The 16,341-nt window shown below is 29.1% G+C and overlaps 1 protein-coding gene and 1 pseudogene across 1 annotated transcript; one reads left to right on the top strand and one right to left on the bottom strand.

Annotated features, from left to right (window-relative positions):
* Nucleotides 1-3,808: 3,808 nt before the first annotated feature.
* Nucleotides 3,809-6,941, top strand: LOC126553386 (52 kDa repressor of the inhibitor of the protein kinase-like). Its single transcript, XM_050208556.1, has 5 exons — nucleotides 3,809-4,243; nucleotides 4,334-4,492; nucleotides 4,558-4,642; nucleotides 4,826-5,154; nucleotides 6,732-6,941. Exons 1-5 carry the CDS (start codon nucleotides 3,809-3,811, stop codon nucleotides 6,939-6,941), a joined length of 1,218 nt encoding a protein of 405 aa, XP_050064513.1.
* Nucleotides 6,942-14,948: 8,007 nt separating this feature from the next.
* Nucleotides 14,949-15,991, bottom strand: LOC126553385 (uncharacterized; annotated as a pseudogene).
* Between the last annotated feature and the right edge of the window lie 350 nt (nucleotides 15,992-16,341).

Below are 16,341 nucleotides of genomic sequence, written 5' to 3'. Positions count from 1 at the left end.
GCTTTCAATTTATGATAATAAACAAAGAAAACGATATAAATTATATAATATTATATTTTCAATTCGAATAAAAATATTTTTATGCATTATTATTTTAATTAATTATTATTTACAAGTAACTGGGTTTTTTTAACGGGGAGACTCAGTCTCAAAGTCTCCCCTGACAAGCCGCCCCTGGTATAACGGCATAAGTACATAATGCGTGCAGTTTGACGGATACGGATATCAGTATACTGTATACAAGATGCGATCACAAGTTTTTTTTAATTATTTATTTTCTTATTCAAAAGCATTCATATATTATATTTTATATACATACCTTGGACATACGTGATACACTTTTTAATTCTGAACTGTCGTTAATCAACTTTATTTTATCATTTTTTTCAGCTGATTCTATAGGTTTTTTCACTGGATTCTAAGAAAGTTACAATTTTTGTAAATAACGAATGAAAAAATATAAATAATAATTATTAATTATTAATTATTATTTATTAATATATTATTTTAAAATATAAAAATTAAATAAAGATGATTTTGTAATTACTAATTTGAACATACTTCGCATAAAAATCCATCAATATTTTTTGTTTTGTTTATTACATCTGCTTGTTTGGCCAACTTTTCTTGCCTTGTTTGTTTAAACTGGTGACCACTCTTTTTACTTGACATGTTTAAACTTTAATATTGTAGCCTGTAGGTACCGATTAAAACTGTGAGTCGGTGAGCATTCTATGTAGCCTCTATAATCGTAATCGATTAGCAGATTTCTGAGCAGTATGCACTGTGCAGGAGACGGGCGGCAGTGCCAGCGTCGCGCGTCGTCGCAATGTTTATTATTATTAATTGCTTTATCAAGACATCTGATTTCCAGAATTAATTCCAGTATTCTAAGAGTAGACTAGTATGGTACCCGCGTATATCCGTGTATATCTAATAATTTACTTGCTATGCACTTTGCGAGCTATCCCCACCTAGCTAGTAGAGCAGCTATATACAATGTACCCGGCGGCCCGAGGCGGTATATTTGACTGCCTTGGCTGGCTTTTGCGCACGCGCCATTCACAATATTGTACGTGTTTACGCCACACACCCGTATACCACCTCCCATGCATTAACATAAGCAACGCCGGCAACTGCCTTGTCGAGTGTCGATGTCGAACTTCTAACGTTGGCGGCGCGGCGCAGCGCGCACCGGTCGCTGGATTGAATTCAAATGGCAAGGTTATTATAGCTTATAAATTCAAACGTAACTGCAACGTGACTACGTGAGCCATTCTTCAGTTTCATGCAAGTTGTATGCAAAAACAAAATTAATATAAAATATAAATTTAGGTAAATATAATTATGAAATTAAGAAAAACTAAAAAGTAAAAATTAACTAGAAAATTGCGCCTCAAAAAATATTGCACCCTAGGCACGTGCCTTGGTGGCCTATGGGTAAATCCGCCCCTGGTCACTGGTTTTATGTTATTCAATTCTTCTGCCGAAAAAGTAATTGTAAATGTTCATTGAGTGTTAGATATATCAGAGTCATCATCTGAATACAAATATCAGAACTATCACATTGATCTAGAAATATTTGTAATAAAAGAATCAATTTTTTATGTATTATACCTGATATTTATTTAATTAATGAAAAAGTTACAAATTAATACCTTTGAAAACTTTTTTATCAACTGTTGACAGGGCCGTAGACACGGGGGGGTTTAGGGGGTTCAAACCCCCCCCTTGGAAAGTTTATAAATTTATTTCAAATATTTAAAACTACTAATATATCTTATATATTTAAAAAAAATTATTTGTTTAATTATTTGTTATCGGTTATAAGTAAGGTATTTTGTGTATCGTTTAATGGTCGCACTGACAAATCACCATTACCATAACCGTTTTGTTACTGTGATAATTATTGATAATCTTATTATATGTTCATGTTGATAATACTGCAATTTAAGATAACATATTAATTAGGTATTATCAGTATTATAGTTAAAACTTTAAAAGTTAAAACCGTGTTGAATTTTTCTAACTCGGTTGAAATAAAATAAACAAAATGGAGAATTTAAGTAATCCTAACGAAAAAACCAAAAAGCGTGCCATAACAAATTATTTCACTCGAGTTACCAACGTTAGAGGTGCTAGCAGTGAAATTGTTACTCAAACTCATCCTGTTTCTGAGTTATCTAGTGCTCAAAACACCGATCGAAATCAAGTAAGTTATTGTTACTTAAATTAATTAAATATTGTAGTTATTTTTATTTTAACACATTTACCATTTTTTGGAGGATGTGTTGATACGCCAATAAAATAGTTATAGGTATAATATAAAATTGTATAGATAAAACAATATGATTTTATTTAGCCATAAGCCATAGTTTTAGCTTAATAGCTTGTGCATGTTGCCTAATAATTTAGCTTTTTCAAAGGTTATTGAACCTCGAAATAGTGATGTTGCAATATTTGTAAACTGCAGTTTGACTGATGAGCAAAAACACTTAGTAAGTGATAAACTAATTACTATTTAGAATATATTATTTTTATTTTTAATGATTTTAATTTTCTTTCTATATTAATAACCTTTAATAGATTCTTGTGAAACCGTGGATTCCTCCTACCACGTATGCATTTCCAATAACAGAGCAAAATAAAAAAAGAAAACTTAAATTTCAGTTTAAATGGTTTACTACTTATAACTGGTTGGTTTATTCGGAGTTACAAGAAGGTGCTTTTTGCAAGTTTTGCATGGTATTTGCTACAACTGGTGGTGTTGGCCAACAAAAATTAGGAGCTCTTACTCTAACAGCTTTCAAAAATTGGAAAAAAGCTAAAGAAGTTAGGGTGCAATCATTAAATTAATTAATTTTATTTTCTAAATATATCATTTTAAAATGTTATAGGTGTTTAATGACCATTCGAATTATGACTATCATAAACTGTCTGTTGTAAAAGCAGAAGGGTTTTTGAACATTTATAGCAACAAAAAATCATCAATAATTAATGCCTTAGATGATGACAGGTTAGATAATTAGAAATAATAATGTATAATATTTTATTACCTAAGTTTTTAAATTTTGGCTTTTCATAAATATTTATTTTAATAGTAAGTAAAAAATAAAACAAAATAGAGAAAGACTGATTCCAATATAGAATGTATCTTACTATGTGGATACCAAGAAATTCCCTTAAGAGGTAGTAATGATTTTGGTCCAATTAATTTTAAAAGTAAGTTACCTATCAAAATAAAATTATAATTACTGTGTAGCGTGTTACTTTATTTTTATTTTTTAGCGTCAACTCATAATGAAGGTAATTTTCGGGCTATTTTAAAATATAAGACAAAAGATATTGAGTCATTAAAGTCACACCTTGAGTCAGATACAAGAAATAAGTATTTAAGTCCCCAAATTCAAAACGAGATAATTAACATTTGTGGAGATATTTTAACAAAAAAACTGGTTGATAAAGTTAATAAGTCTCAATGCTTTTCGGTGATGGCTGATGAAACTACAGATGTGTCGGTATCAGAACAATTGACAATATGTGTACGCTACTTAAGTGGCACTGGTTCTAATATTGAAATAAATGAGGATTTTTTAAAATTTTATGAAATTAGTAGCTTAACTGGAAATGATTTGGCATCAGCAATTGTAAGTTCTACCTATATATTATATATTTATATGAATAGTTCTATATTTATAATTAAAATAAATAAATAAAATAATATAGTATGATTTAACTTTTAGGGCTAAATTCATGTGGGGTAGATTGTGATTTTTTATTTGGCCAAGGGTACGATGGTGCAGCAAATATGGCTGGTCGTTTTAAAGGAGCTCAAACAGTTATACGCTCTAAGCATCCTAGAGCTTTATACGTCCATTGTGCTGCACACTCGCTCAACTTAGCAGTGTCATCTGCATGTAATATTCCATCGATAAGGAATTGCCTCGGAATTGTTGAAAAATATTATTGTTTTTTTAATTTCCCCAAACGAAATCACGAACTTTTAGAAGTTATCAATAATGGTGATTGGCAACCTAATGTAAAATCTTTAAAACGTCTGTGTATGACAAGGTGGGTACAAAGATATGACGCCATCAATGATTTTATTGAGTTATTCCCTTGTGTTGTTACTGCACTAAATAACATATCTGAATGGAATGATGGTAGTGGTACAAGTACTGATGCAAGCATGTTATTAAATGCAATTGATTCGGAATTTCTTGTGGCTCTTCAAGTTATAAAAGTATTAATTTTTTTCCTTACCTATATATTAAATTCTACTTAATAATCACAATTAAATTATATTAGTTTGAATTTTATTTTTGTTGAATAGGTTATATTTTCATTTGGTTTGCCACTATGTAAACAGCTGCAAAAAAAAAACATAGATTTGAGAGAAATGATCAGTTTGGCCAATATCAGTATCAAGGTTCTTGACAATTTAAGGGAAAATGTAAATCATGAATTTAAAAAAATTTTCAAAGAAGCTCAAGTAATGAATGCCTTAAATTCAATTTTAATGTTCATTTTTTTAACTATAATTATATTTTTAAATAGAGATTGGCTGAGATGTTAGACTTTGAAATATCAGTCAAACGGTTAGCAAACCGTCAAAAACACCGTTCTACTACTATAATATCAAGTGATGATCCTGAAGACTATTATCGGTCTCTATATGTATCCCTTTCATCGAATCTTTTATATATCAATTAAATGAAAGATTCTTGGCTCACCAAAATATTTTCAAAGGTATAAGTATCGAAAACTATATCAATGATTAATTTCTTATATATTTTAATTCTAAACAATCAAAACAATATTTCAGGTTTTCAGTGTTTGTTTGATGACACTAATTCGGATCATACAGATTTTGAGGCTCTGGTTTCTTTTTATCTACCACAAATTGATTTGACTACAGCAATCTGTGAGCTACAAATTTGGAAACAAAAGGGCAAGTGTGTAGCAGTTGGTAGTGATGAAGTGATTACATCAAATGCATTAGATGCTATTAAGCATTGTGATCCTATCATTTTCCCAAATATATTTACACTGTTAAAAATTTTGTGCACACTGCCAGTGTCTACTGCCACGCCTGAAAGAACTTTTTCCAGTTTGAAAAGAGTAAAGACCTATCTTAGAAATAGCATGAAAGAAGTATGTTATAATAATATATATTTATTTTCATTTTATTAATTAAACACTACTCTAAATAGGATCGTTTAAATGGATTGGTGCTCTTAAGCTACTATCGAAATATCGAAATAACGCCAGAAGAAGTACTGGACGAACTAGCAAAAAAAAAAAGAAAAATAGATCTGATATTATAACTTATAACTTATAAGACACTAAAATAAAGATATAAAAATATAAATAATGTGTTAATTTTTCTTAATTTACTATAACATGTTATTATTATAATAAACCCCCCCCCCCCCCCATATAAAATTCCTGTCTACGGCATTGACTGTTGATAACTGAGATACAACTCCTAGTAACTCTTTAATATTATAATAACTTTTACACACCATACTATAAATAGAATTTGGTGTTAACTTTGGTTTTCCATCATCTGTTTTTAATGTGTTTATTTGGGAAATATTGTTCCAAACTGAAGCAGTTGGTCCTGGGATTCCTGTTTCATAATGCGTATAGAAAAAAAAATTACTCTTATGTTGTTGGAAATATATATTGAACCAACCAAGAAGATGATGACATAGCAATTGGCTTAATTAATATGAGTATTATCATTTTTTTTGTTAATTCATACACTTATACCTTTGGCGTACATTTTAAAATTATATTAACAATTAATATTCTCCAGTCGCCAAAAATCTGAAATTTATTTTATAATTTTCTTTTTAGTTCTGAATTATGATAATACATATATAAAGACTAGGCTTGGAATTATTAAAACTACAAAGAGCATGGTTTCATTTTTATTTTTTTATAATTTATGTTTTTAATCGATTAATTTTGAATAAGTTTAATTTAATACAAAATATATATATATTTGTAAATTAATACATAAATAGTAATTTTCAATCATTTATGATTATAATAATAATGAATAGTACATTATTAGTAAAGCTGTGAATTTTTGGGAGAGTGCAATTTTTTTTAGTGATTGTGAAACGCGTAAGTATAGCTTTGTAAGAACATAATTTGGATTATGTAACAACAAATCTATTTATGAAATTTATATTTTAATTTTTTTTTGCATTTTTAACGTTTTTAATTTTTTAGGGCATATTTTCCTTTTTAGTTCATTTTCCGGTATTTTTACTTAAATTCCGTCAATTTACATCTTTAAAAACCTTTTAAAAATAATTCAGGCGAATAGTATTATTAAAGAATAAATCAACTTCAAAATCAAAATCCAAATTAGATCTAATTTTTTTTTTATTAAATAAATAAATTTTTATGCATATTTTATTGCATTTTTTCTGACATTTCAAATGCATTTTTAAGGTATTTTAGTGCATTAAATTCACATGTCCAATTATTAGTTTACTTCGTTTTACGTAACTATAAGACTCTTAACCTAGTTATGATACTAGTTTTTTTTTTTTTAATTTTAGGTACTGTGTGTTGTAAAGCTAGGTGGTCAAATATAAGAGACCAGTATAGAAAAGTTTTAAATAAAAAAAAAGACTTCAAGTAGTCAAACATCAAAAAAAATACTAAAATATAAATATGAAGACCAACTTAGTTTTTAAAACCTTATTTTCAAGAAAGACCAACTACTACAAACATCGAAATTCGCAGTACCCAATTCCGAAGAAGAAGATGAATATGAAGTACCAGAAAATATTGGACTTAATTATATAAGTATTATCTCTGAAAACCAAATTTCTAATGATAGTGCAGATAATATAGTGCAGCATTCCACACCAATAGAACCACAACAGTATTCAACGTGGATCTCCTCGAATTGGCGCTAGCGGAATAAAAAAAAAAAAGGACCAAGAAACAGCCTCATCAACGCTGATGAGGTATATTTTAGAAAACAAAGAACGTGAAAAAAATGTTAAAGAAAAGGACCATCTTGATGTATTTTTGATGGGAATAGCAGCCACGCTTAGGTCGTTTGATCCATACCATGTCAATCTAGCTAAAACTAAGATTTTTACTGCCTTTCAAGATATTGAAATGCAACAAATAATCAGTAACCAAAGTCAACGTTCATACATTCACCTTCACAAAATAATAACGTCTGGATTCAGCACATGTCCCTGAACCTGAAGTACATCAAAATTATCAGCGATCATACAACAAAACTTAACTGAAGCGACTCCTCGCGAGAGCAATGATGAACAACCACACTCCTTAAATATGGGTTAATTTTAATCTGTATAATTAGTAATTATTCTTCAAAATTTAAGTTTAATATTAATTAAATTAAATATGTTTATGTATATGTTTACTATTTGTATTATTTCTTTTAATTTTATATATTACTATTAGTATAACAATTGTTTTCACCTACAGGAAAAGTATTCTTAAAAATGTTCAAGGTTATTATTTTTATTTTGAATATTAAGTATTATTATTATTATTTTAAATATGTAATTATCATCAGTCTTAAGATAGAAAAATATTTTTTAATATGGGTTAATTCTTAATTTTTTGTTTTTATCAATACAAATTACAAACTTGATATTTTCTTTTACATTTCATAAGATGTTTTTACTATACAATTTAGGTATCTATTAAAATACAGTTAAATAATACACAAGTTAAATTCAATCGTTCACTGAATGTTAATTTTTTACCTTAACAAACAGCTAAACGGTGGTTAGGTGGTATACATTTCCTGAAATTTGTATCTTTTTTTTTTTTATGTACTTTTCGATTTTTTTAAACAAGACATTAAAGCAGTGCATGGACATTCTAAAATATTCGTGAAATTTAGTTTCGTCGTCCATCAGCTCCTTGTATAAAGTTTGGAACTTTCCTTCATTCTCACGCTTCTTCCAAGCAGAGTGAACTCGGTAACTACGAGGCTCTTGGGCTACTTGCTCGTCCTCATCAAGCAGTAATGCGATCATAGCAAGTTCTTTATTAGTAAAATCCATTTTTCTAATTAAATTTTGTTAATGATTAAATTTATTTTATCAATTTGTGTATAACTACGTAAGGTTAGGTTAGGTCTATTAAGTAATTTAATTATTTATACTTACTTTAAAGTTTAAATGTTGGTAAAATGTATACTCAATTATTTGAAATTTAAATAACTATAATTATTTACAAATATGTACCTAATATGATTAAATATGCAAATAATATTATAAAATATACTAAAATATAATGTATGACCACGTGGTTAGGTTTGGATGAATTAACTTGAAAACATCCAAAATTACGTTCTAAAATGTTTAGCACTTAAATTAAAATTACCAGATAATGATTTTTCTATGGTTGGCCGTTGTTAAATTCTGTAGCTTTGATCCGTTGTTTAAACCCCGATACTTCAATGATATTATAAATTTATAATCTAATTTTAAATATCTATTTTGTTTTAAAATTTTGTAGATTTACGCTCAACTATTTTTTCAAATTTTAATTATAAGCTAATACTTTTATTATTTATTATTATTTGTTTTCGTTAGTACCATTTTACTTATTATTAATAATAAATAAATACATTTTTTTAATTAGTAACAATAATGATTCGTCGTGGAGGACACGTCCTCGTGCTGTTCCTGTTGAGGAAGTTACTTCTGCTATTATGTCGTTTTATTATTTCGAATTAGACTTCGGTAATTAATCATCATATCTACTCTTAAATTATGTATCTTAGCAGTGGCGCCGAACCTATATGTTAGGTGTGGCGGCTACCACACCTAATTTAGAGGGTGGGCACCCCCTAGCGTTGGTAGGTTTTAAGTATAAAAAAATTATAATTTTTTAGTTAAGATAAGAAGGAGCAGTGAACATAATATTACAAATAACGCGAACGATCTATTTATAGTGTCGTAGCGTGTACAGTGTGATTGCGTTAGAAAATGCAGATAACTATATTTTAAAATTACCAATTGTATACCCAATTCATTTCTAAATCTACTACAGCGGTTACTACAGATAGTTCACGGTATTTTACGCAGCAACCACAGTGAAAATATAATAAATAATATAGTATTGTTATAATTAAACTAGTGGTGTTATCCAAGATTATATATTTTTGTAAAATAAGAATAATATAATTTTGTATAAATTTAAATTTCTTTGATTTATTCGAACAAAACAAGAAATACACAAAAAATGAAATCGATTATCATCATTAATTATCATTGATTATAAATGGTAATAATTGTATAATAAATGCTATTATACATTATTATGAAATATTAAATGGGTATTAATTTAGTATGAAAAAACTTGAAAATTATTTTTAGATTTATGGGAAATTACACTAATGACTGATTCAATTATTGGTCACGCGACGCACTCACACAGGGTTCTCTAGAACAAAAATTATTAACTACTACATACAACTAGACGGTTAAGACATACAGCTTGTGTCTTCAAATCTGAAATTAACGTTTTATTATTTTTATAATAAATTGTTTTTTTTTTTTTATTGATAAAGTGTGAAAATATATGTGTACGATATTTCTATTTTATTTGTTTTTAAACTTGTACCAAAATGTCTAGTGTGGTTTCTTAATGTGGCAAAAAAAAAAATTAAATTTGAACGATATAAATTGGAAATGCCATTTAACATCGTGTAAAATTGTAAAATTAAAAAATACGAATTCAGGCAATGTTTTATCAAATTATTCTTCACAAAAACGAGAAAACGAATCTTTAGTTGATAATATTGAAATGAAAAAAGATAAATACTAAATTATTATTTATTGTATAAATATCTATGGACTATAACAAGTATTAGAATATAGAGTATACCTACCTACCTTGGTATTTAATTTAAAATATATAAATTTAAATTATTAATAATATTTTTATCAAAAAAAGAAAATGACAACAAATCTATTCAAAAGCCATGCAACATTTAACCCTACCGATATTTTTCCGCCAATACAAAAACATGATAAAAGTGTAAAATTAAATTATTTTTCTTTATAAGTAGACATAAAAATAGAATTAAGGTAAAAAATAATCATACTATTGGATTACCTAGGTTTTATTTTTGTCTTTTATTCATAAATTAGACTTTTATCTTGTAACATAATATATTTACAAATTTAAAATAATGAAAAAAAACAACCACCATGGTGCTGTTTTTTTTTGTCTGCACCTAGGTACTACAGAAAATCAAAATCAATTTGCAAATAAAGATTTCATACCCATGGCAATTGAAGGTATTTGCAATTTTATAAAATTAAGTAATTACTAATTAATAAATGATATTGAATTTTTGGTTGATTATTTCTTGTGTTGTAATAGTTCAAAACCAATGATCCAGTACTAGTTTCAGTTGTATCAGCTCCAGTCATGAACCAGCGATTAGAATTGAAGGTATTTATGTTGAATTTAAGAATTATACTTTACATATTATACAAAAAAGTACAGTTGTTTATCAAACTTAATTTATTTTCTTTATTAGTGTACTGTTGTATTAGGCTTTAATGAATTTTCATAAAATAAGAGATTTTAGTTCGTAAGAATTAAGTTAAGAAAATAGCCATAGATAATAAGTAAAACAGAAAAATTAATACATAAATTAAATTAAGCAATAATTAAAAAAAGCATTTAAATAGGTTAAGATAACAATGATGAAATACAGTGTTGATAAACCTTTATATTTTAGCTAGTAAGCAAAACAACGTGTGTGAAGTTGGGGGACCATAGCTAGGGGACTATTTACTCGGACGACTAGTGATAAGAAGCCTTGTACGTTGTGTTGCATTTCATAAAAGTTCAGGGGTGTCGTACTATTGCACCGAAACCGTCAAGTAGATGTCGCCCTATGTTACACAGTAATTGTTGTAAATTGTATTGTTTTAAAAGTATATTTATAAATAATTTCTATTGGCGTTATTACCACAATAATTATACCGAACATACTGACATAATATTGTAAATCAATAATAATGGAAAGTTAGGTTATAAATTCAAAATTCCTTTAAAGACTATACAATATTATAATCTAACTCACGTCTAACGTTTAAACATGTAATTTTTCTTGTTGAAGTATTTAAAACATCAATTTTTACGGAAACAGGTATGTATAACTTCTGTCTACTGTACTAACTACTGCTATGTACTGAATAGTTATAGAGATGTAAGTCTTTTACTCATTATTTAAGTATGTAATACCTATGTCATATTCTGTTTCCCTATCCACACAGTGATGAGTAGTCACCTGAGTAGTCACTAATTATTGTATTATGATTTTTCCATGGTATGTTTACATCACAGTATATAGAACCATATTTATTGTGAAATATTACCTAATGTATTGTCTAAGTTATAATGAATATTAATACATTTATTTGGAATATAAATATAAAAATGTAATGCTTAAGAACTATTCAACTATGTAGTGACGTATTTAGACATTTTGCACCCCATTGCAAAAAAAATTTGGCGCCCTTAAGAGGCCTAACCACTGGAAATATGGGAGATCTTAAATCGTTTTTCCTCAAAAAACAACATATATCCTGAATAGTTTTAGGTTATCCCCATGTAATTCATTGTAGTGTTGTAAAGTGTTTAAATGTCTTTTTTTTTTTATAAACCATTATCCTTATAATTATACAATATGTATGTATCAGTAAGTATATTCCTTTATAGCTTATAGAATTGTATATTTTTTAATTGAGTTTCAGCATGAATAGCGGATTTCAATGCATATGTACAAATTAATTTGATGACAAGAATAAATCATTTATCCATTCCAGCTGTCTACATTTACTGTTAAAGCATTATGATCTATGACAAGAAATTATCGTTGAATCTGTTATTGAACACAATACTGTTGTATCCTTTTCACATTTTAGATTTAATACATAAGATTATAATTATGAACCAAATTTGTATTGTTCAAGGCAACACATTTCCATGTGTTGTTACCTAAGTTGAATAAAATGTTACTTGTTTACATGTTTAATAAATAAATACATTTATATACTTTATTTATATGTTTGAAAAAGTGTTACTTGTCAGTACGGACAAGGTTATTTTTTTAGAATAAATAAATTATGAAATTAACTTAGTTTAGGTTTGTTTGAAAATATGAATTAATTATCATAGTGGCATAATTGATCTACACTTAATATATTTGACATTATTGTATCGAATTGTAATCATAACTTTATTTAATATGTGTATGCTTAAATTATTTTAATTGTAATAACTATGTCTACTATTGTCACAGTATTCACAAGTTCAATGGCGAATTAAAATAGGAGTGTATAATTTTTGAATATAATATATTTTTGTAATTTTAAATAAAAACCTATCTATTTTAAACTTGTCAGGTGTTGTCATCCTGCTTTTTCCGAACCATTTTCGCACAGCAGCATATTGCCTTATTTACAGCAGCATCACATCAACTCTCGTAATAGTTGTAGTTAGTATTAGTGTTAGTTCTAGTTTTAGCTGTAGTTAAAAAAAAAGAAAAATAACCCCAAAAAAAGTAGAAAAATAAAACCAAAAAAAAGTAGTTTTAGTGGTAGTTGTAGTTGTAGTTAACAAAAAAAAAAGTAGTTTTAAGTATAGTTGTAGCTGTAGTTTTAGTTATAATTTTAGTTGTCGAAGAGGGTAAACTCAGACAACAAAAAGTGCCTACGAATTGTTGTTAATTCAGACACGAAATAGTCGAAGAGGGTAAACTCAGACAACAAAAAGTGCCTACGAATTGTTGTTAATTCAGACACGAAATAGTCGAAGAGGGTAAACTCAGACAGCAAAAAGTCGAAGAGGTCTTACTCAGGCAGATAAAAGTGTGAACGAATTTGTAATTCAGACACAGAAAAAAATTATTTATAAGGTTTAAAATGAGTTTAAACAAAAAATTGGATGAGGTAGCTCACTATATTAAGAATCAATATCCAAATTTAAATTTTGGAAATGTCTCAGTTTCTGACAGTTGTGTAACTAATATTTGCAATATCATCTTTAATAAAGAAAATGATAATGGTTTAAAAAAATCAATTACAAATGCTATCAATAGAAACACTTCATCTCTTCGTAAACGTATTACAAGTATGAACAATACTGATTTATGTAATGTGTCAGAAATGAATAATACAATAATAAAATGTATTGAAAGTTGTAACTATACGTCTAGTGATTTCTTAAATTACAATGTCGCAATTCTAAATGCCATATGTAAACACATTAAAGTAGCTGCAAATCATGTTAACCGTATTAAATTGTATAGGAAATGTAAAAAACACTTTGACATGTCTTTGTGTAATCCATCAGATGACACAGACATTATGAATTCAAATAGTGTTTATTTTAATGAAAATTCTAGTATTGAAAATTGCACTTCATATTCTGATCACACAGAGCCTGAACTAGTGCATAAAGACCACGTTTCTCTTGAATACACAAGTGTATCGCCCCAAAGTAATTGCAGTTGGATGATAGGAAATCCACTCATACCTTGTAGTACTCCAATTCTACCAGAAAGCATAAGGGTTGAATCTGATTTTGTTACACCGAATAAATTGGAATGCAGAAAAAATGCTGGACTTGTGCCAAGTCCCCTTAAAAATGCCTATTTTAAGAAAACCCCGGTCAAGTGTGGTGTTGTGCTGCCTTTGAAAACAATAAACTGTTTTCCAAAAGAATACAATAGCTGTGAATGTGAGTTTTTTGAAGGAACTTTCACATTTTCACGTGTAGAGTGGTCTCATATGTTATATACACATATTAGCGGTGTGAAAAACGTTTGGATAAGAATAAATATCCTATTATGTTCAGAAAGCTCATTAGAACTGTGAACAATACATGCGTTGTTAATGCAAAAAGGGTTAGATATTTTGAAAACCATTGCAATGTGTACATGTATTGTAGCCACGAGGGGTGCAAACTTTTTAGAATTAAAGTCCAGCTTCAAAACCAAGTGTTTCTGGCGGAAGTATATAGTTCTGGTTTAAATTACCATCACAATCCAGAAGACAATGGTCTCACGAACCACGTAAAAGGGATTCAGCGAGACTTACACAAAGAAGCGCTAAAAAAGACAAAAGCGTTTTCCTTCAGGTCGGACGCTGTTGACATGGCATCACCCACTCAGTTGAATTGTGGTAATTTGCAAGGCATTAAATCGGATGACGTCGTCAGAAAAATCAGATCAGAGGCCTTAAGTGCCGATGATTATGATAAAGATGATTTTCATGACCTAGTATTGATGTGTAATGACAAAGAAAACAACTTTGTAAAGCATGTCGGCATACCGTCCGTTCACTGTTATAGTAACGAGCAGTTGGACATACTAAAAAATCTGATTAAAAAACAAAAACCAGTAACTGGGTATTTGGATGCAACTGGTACAGTGGTCAGGAAAATTGACAAGAACAGCAAAAGAGTTCTGTACTATGTTCTAGTTGTTAATGTCCCATTACCTAGAGACTCAAGTGTCACGTGCCCTGTTGTTGAAATGATTAGTTCAGCCCACGACATTGTTGCGATTTCACAATGGCTGAACGCTTTTAAAGCATTCGTTTTGAAACACAAACTGACTTGGCCAGTATTCACAAATATCGTGACAGATTTCAGTTATGCCCAAATGAATGCCTTGTGTATAGGATGGAATGGTTTTACTTCCATATTCGACTACCTTAACTGGTGTTACAGAGTATTGGTTGAAAACCACGACGAATCTAATGTCACCATCATAAATATATGTGCAAATCATTACACAAAAATTATAGTAAACCATGTCTACACATATTTTCAATCTGAGAAAAACCATCGTATGACTGTAGAAAAAACGAAAAGAAATGATGTCATTGATTGGATATGCATACTTTTTAACACAACCAGTTTGACAGATGTCGAACAATGGTTCAAAATATTTTCAGTAATACTGTTGTCACCTTATGGTACAGGACACACGAAAAATGCCATTAGTACAATGAGAGCCAAGTGTTATGATAAAATATACCAATTGCCAACTGAATCGAACAACGAAGGTGAGGATCACTCGAAGGAAATAAATAAATTTCTATGCGAATCCAACACGAGTGATTCCATGATGTTGTGTAGATTTCAGTCAATCAAAGAACAAGTTAAATCTGAAGTCTCAAATTGTGCTGAAAATATTGAAAATTTAAGCATTAATGAATATTATGATGAATCATATTTACACCAGTTTATAGTTAAGTGTGTACCTTTCTTAGCACTGTGGACACCTATTATGAATAATAAACTCAGCAATGGCATTGAAATCCGCCAGAGTAATGCTACCGTTGAATCTTGGTTTAAAACAGTCAAACAAGACATACTAGAAGGCGACCGCAGGTTTAAGTGCGGCCGGTTTTTAAAACTTATGAGACAGCGTGTGACGAATGTACACAAACAAATGAAGTACAATATTAGAAAAGGGAAGTGCACTCGTGCGCTTGATTTTGACACTAAGTCTAAACAGAGTACTACTAAAGAAAATGGAAAAAGAAAAATTTCAGAATTGTCTAGCCTTAATCATTTAGATGAAACAGAGAGTTGGGGAAAAAAATAAAAACAACATAAACACCTCCAACCCATCAAGTACCGTCCTTTCAAAGCACTGTCGTTAAAAATCCCAAAGTCTTCGACCATTACAGCAGATAAAAATAACATTGTGGTCATAGAATGTGACAATGAGACTAGGTTCACTGTTGATGAGCCTATTAATGACGTTGTCTGTGATTTAAGTAAGCCATTGTCGGATGATTGTTTAATGAAATCCGTTTCGACACCTGGCAGTCATAAATCTCCGTTTCGACTACCAGTGAAATCTATAGATTTATACGACAATATGCTCCCTAAAGATTTGACGTACTATAAACCAATTAAGTTGCCAAAAAATAAACATTATCTAGTTGTAAAATATAGTTAATTATTATTTATTTATAAAAATTGTAACATCTTGGACGACCTGTATTTCCCAGATTTTGATACATTGTCTGAAGAAAATTGGTTGTGTAACTTTGTTATAGATATTTGTTTGTAGTCATACGCTTTTAATCTGCGCTTAGAAAACACACACATTTTATCATGCAATGATGTTGCATGGCTATTGGGAAAAAGAGTAGTTGGGGAAGTGCATAACAAAATTACTTTCAATCAGAACAGTATGGTTATCCTGCCATGGTTAATTGGTAGACATTGGATTGTAGTCTTTATAAATTTCAACACCAAAGAGTGTTATATCATGGACCCGAT

This window comes from Aphis gossypii, unplaced genomic scaffold (assembly GCF_020184175.1).
Source record: "Aphis gossypii isolate Hap1 unplaced genomic scaffold, ASM2018417v2 Contig00225, whole genome shotgun sequence".
NCBI lineage: Eukaryota > Metazoa > Arthropoda > Insecta > Hemiptera > Aphididae > Aphis > Aphis gossypii.
This window is presented reverse-complemented; position numbering and strand designations above follow the sequence as displayed.

Coding starts and splice junctions, on each gene's coding strand:
- LOC126553386 (XM_050208556.1), top strand. CDS start 3,809: ATGGCTGGTCGTTTTAAAGGAGCTCAAACAGTTATACGCTCTAAGCAT. Junction 4,493..4,557: donor AAATTTTCAAAGAAGCTCAA/GTAATGAATGCC, acceptor ATTTTTAAATAG/AGATTGGCTGAGATGTTAGA. Junction 4,643..4,825: donor TTCTACTACTATAATATCAA/GTGATGATCCTG, acceptor ACAATATTTCAG/GTTTTCAGTGTTTGTTTGAT.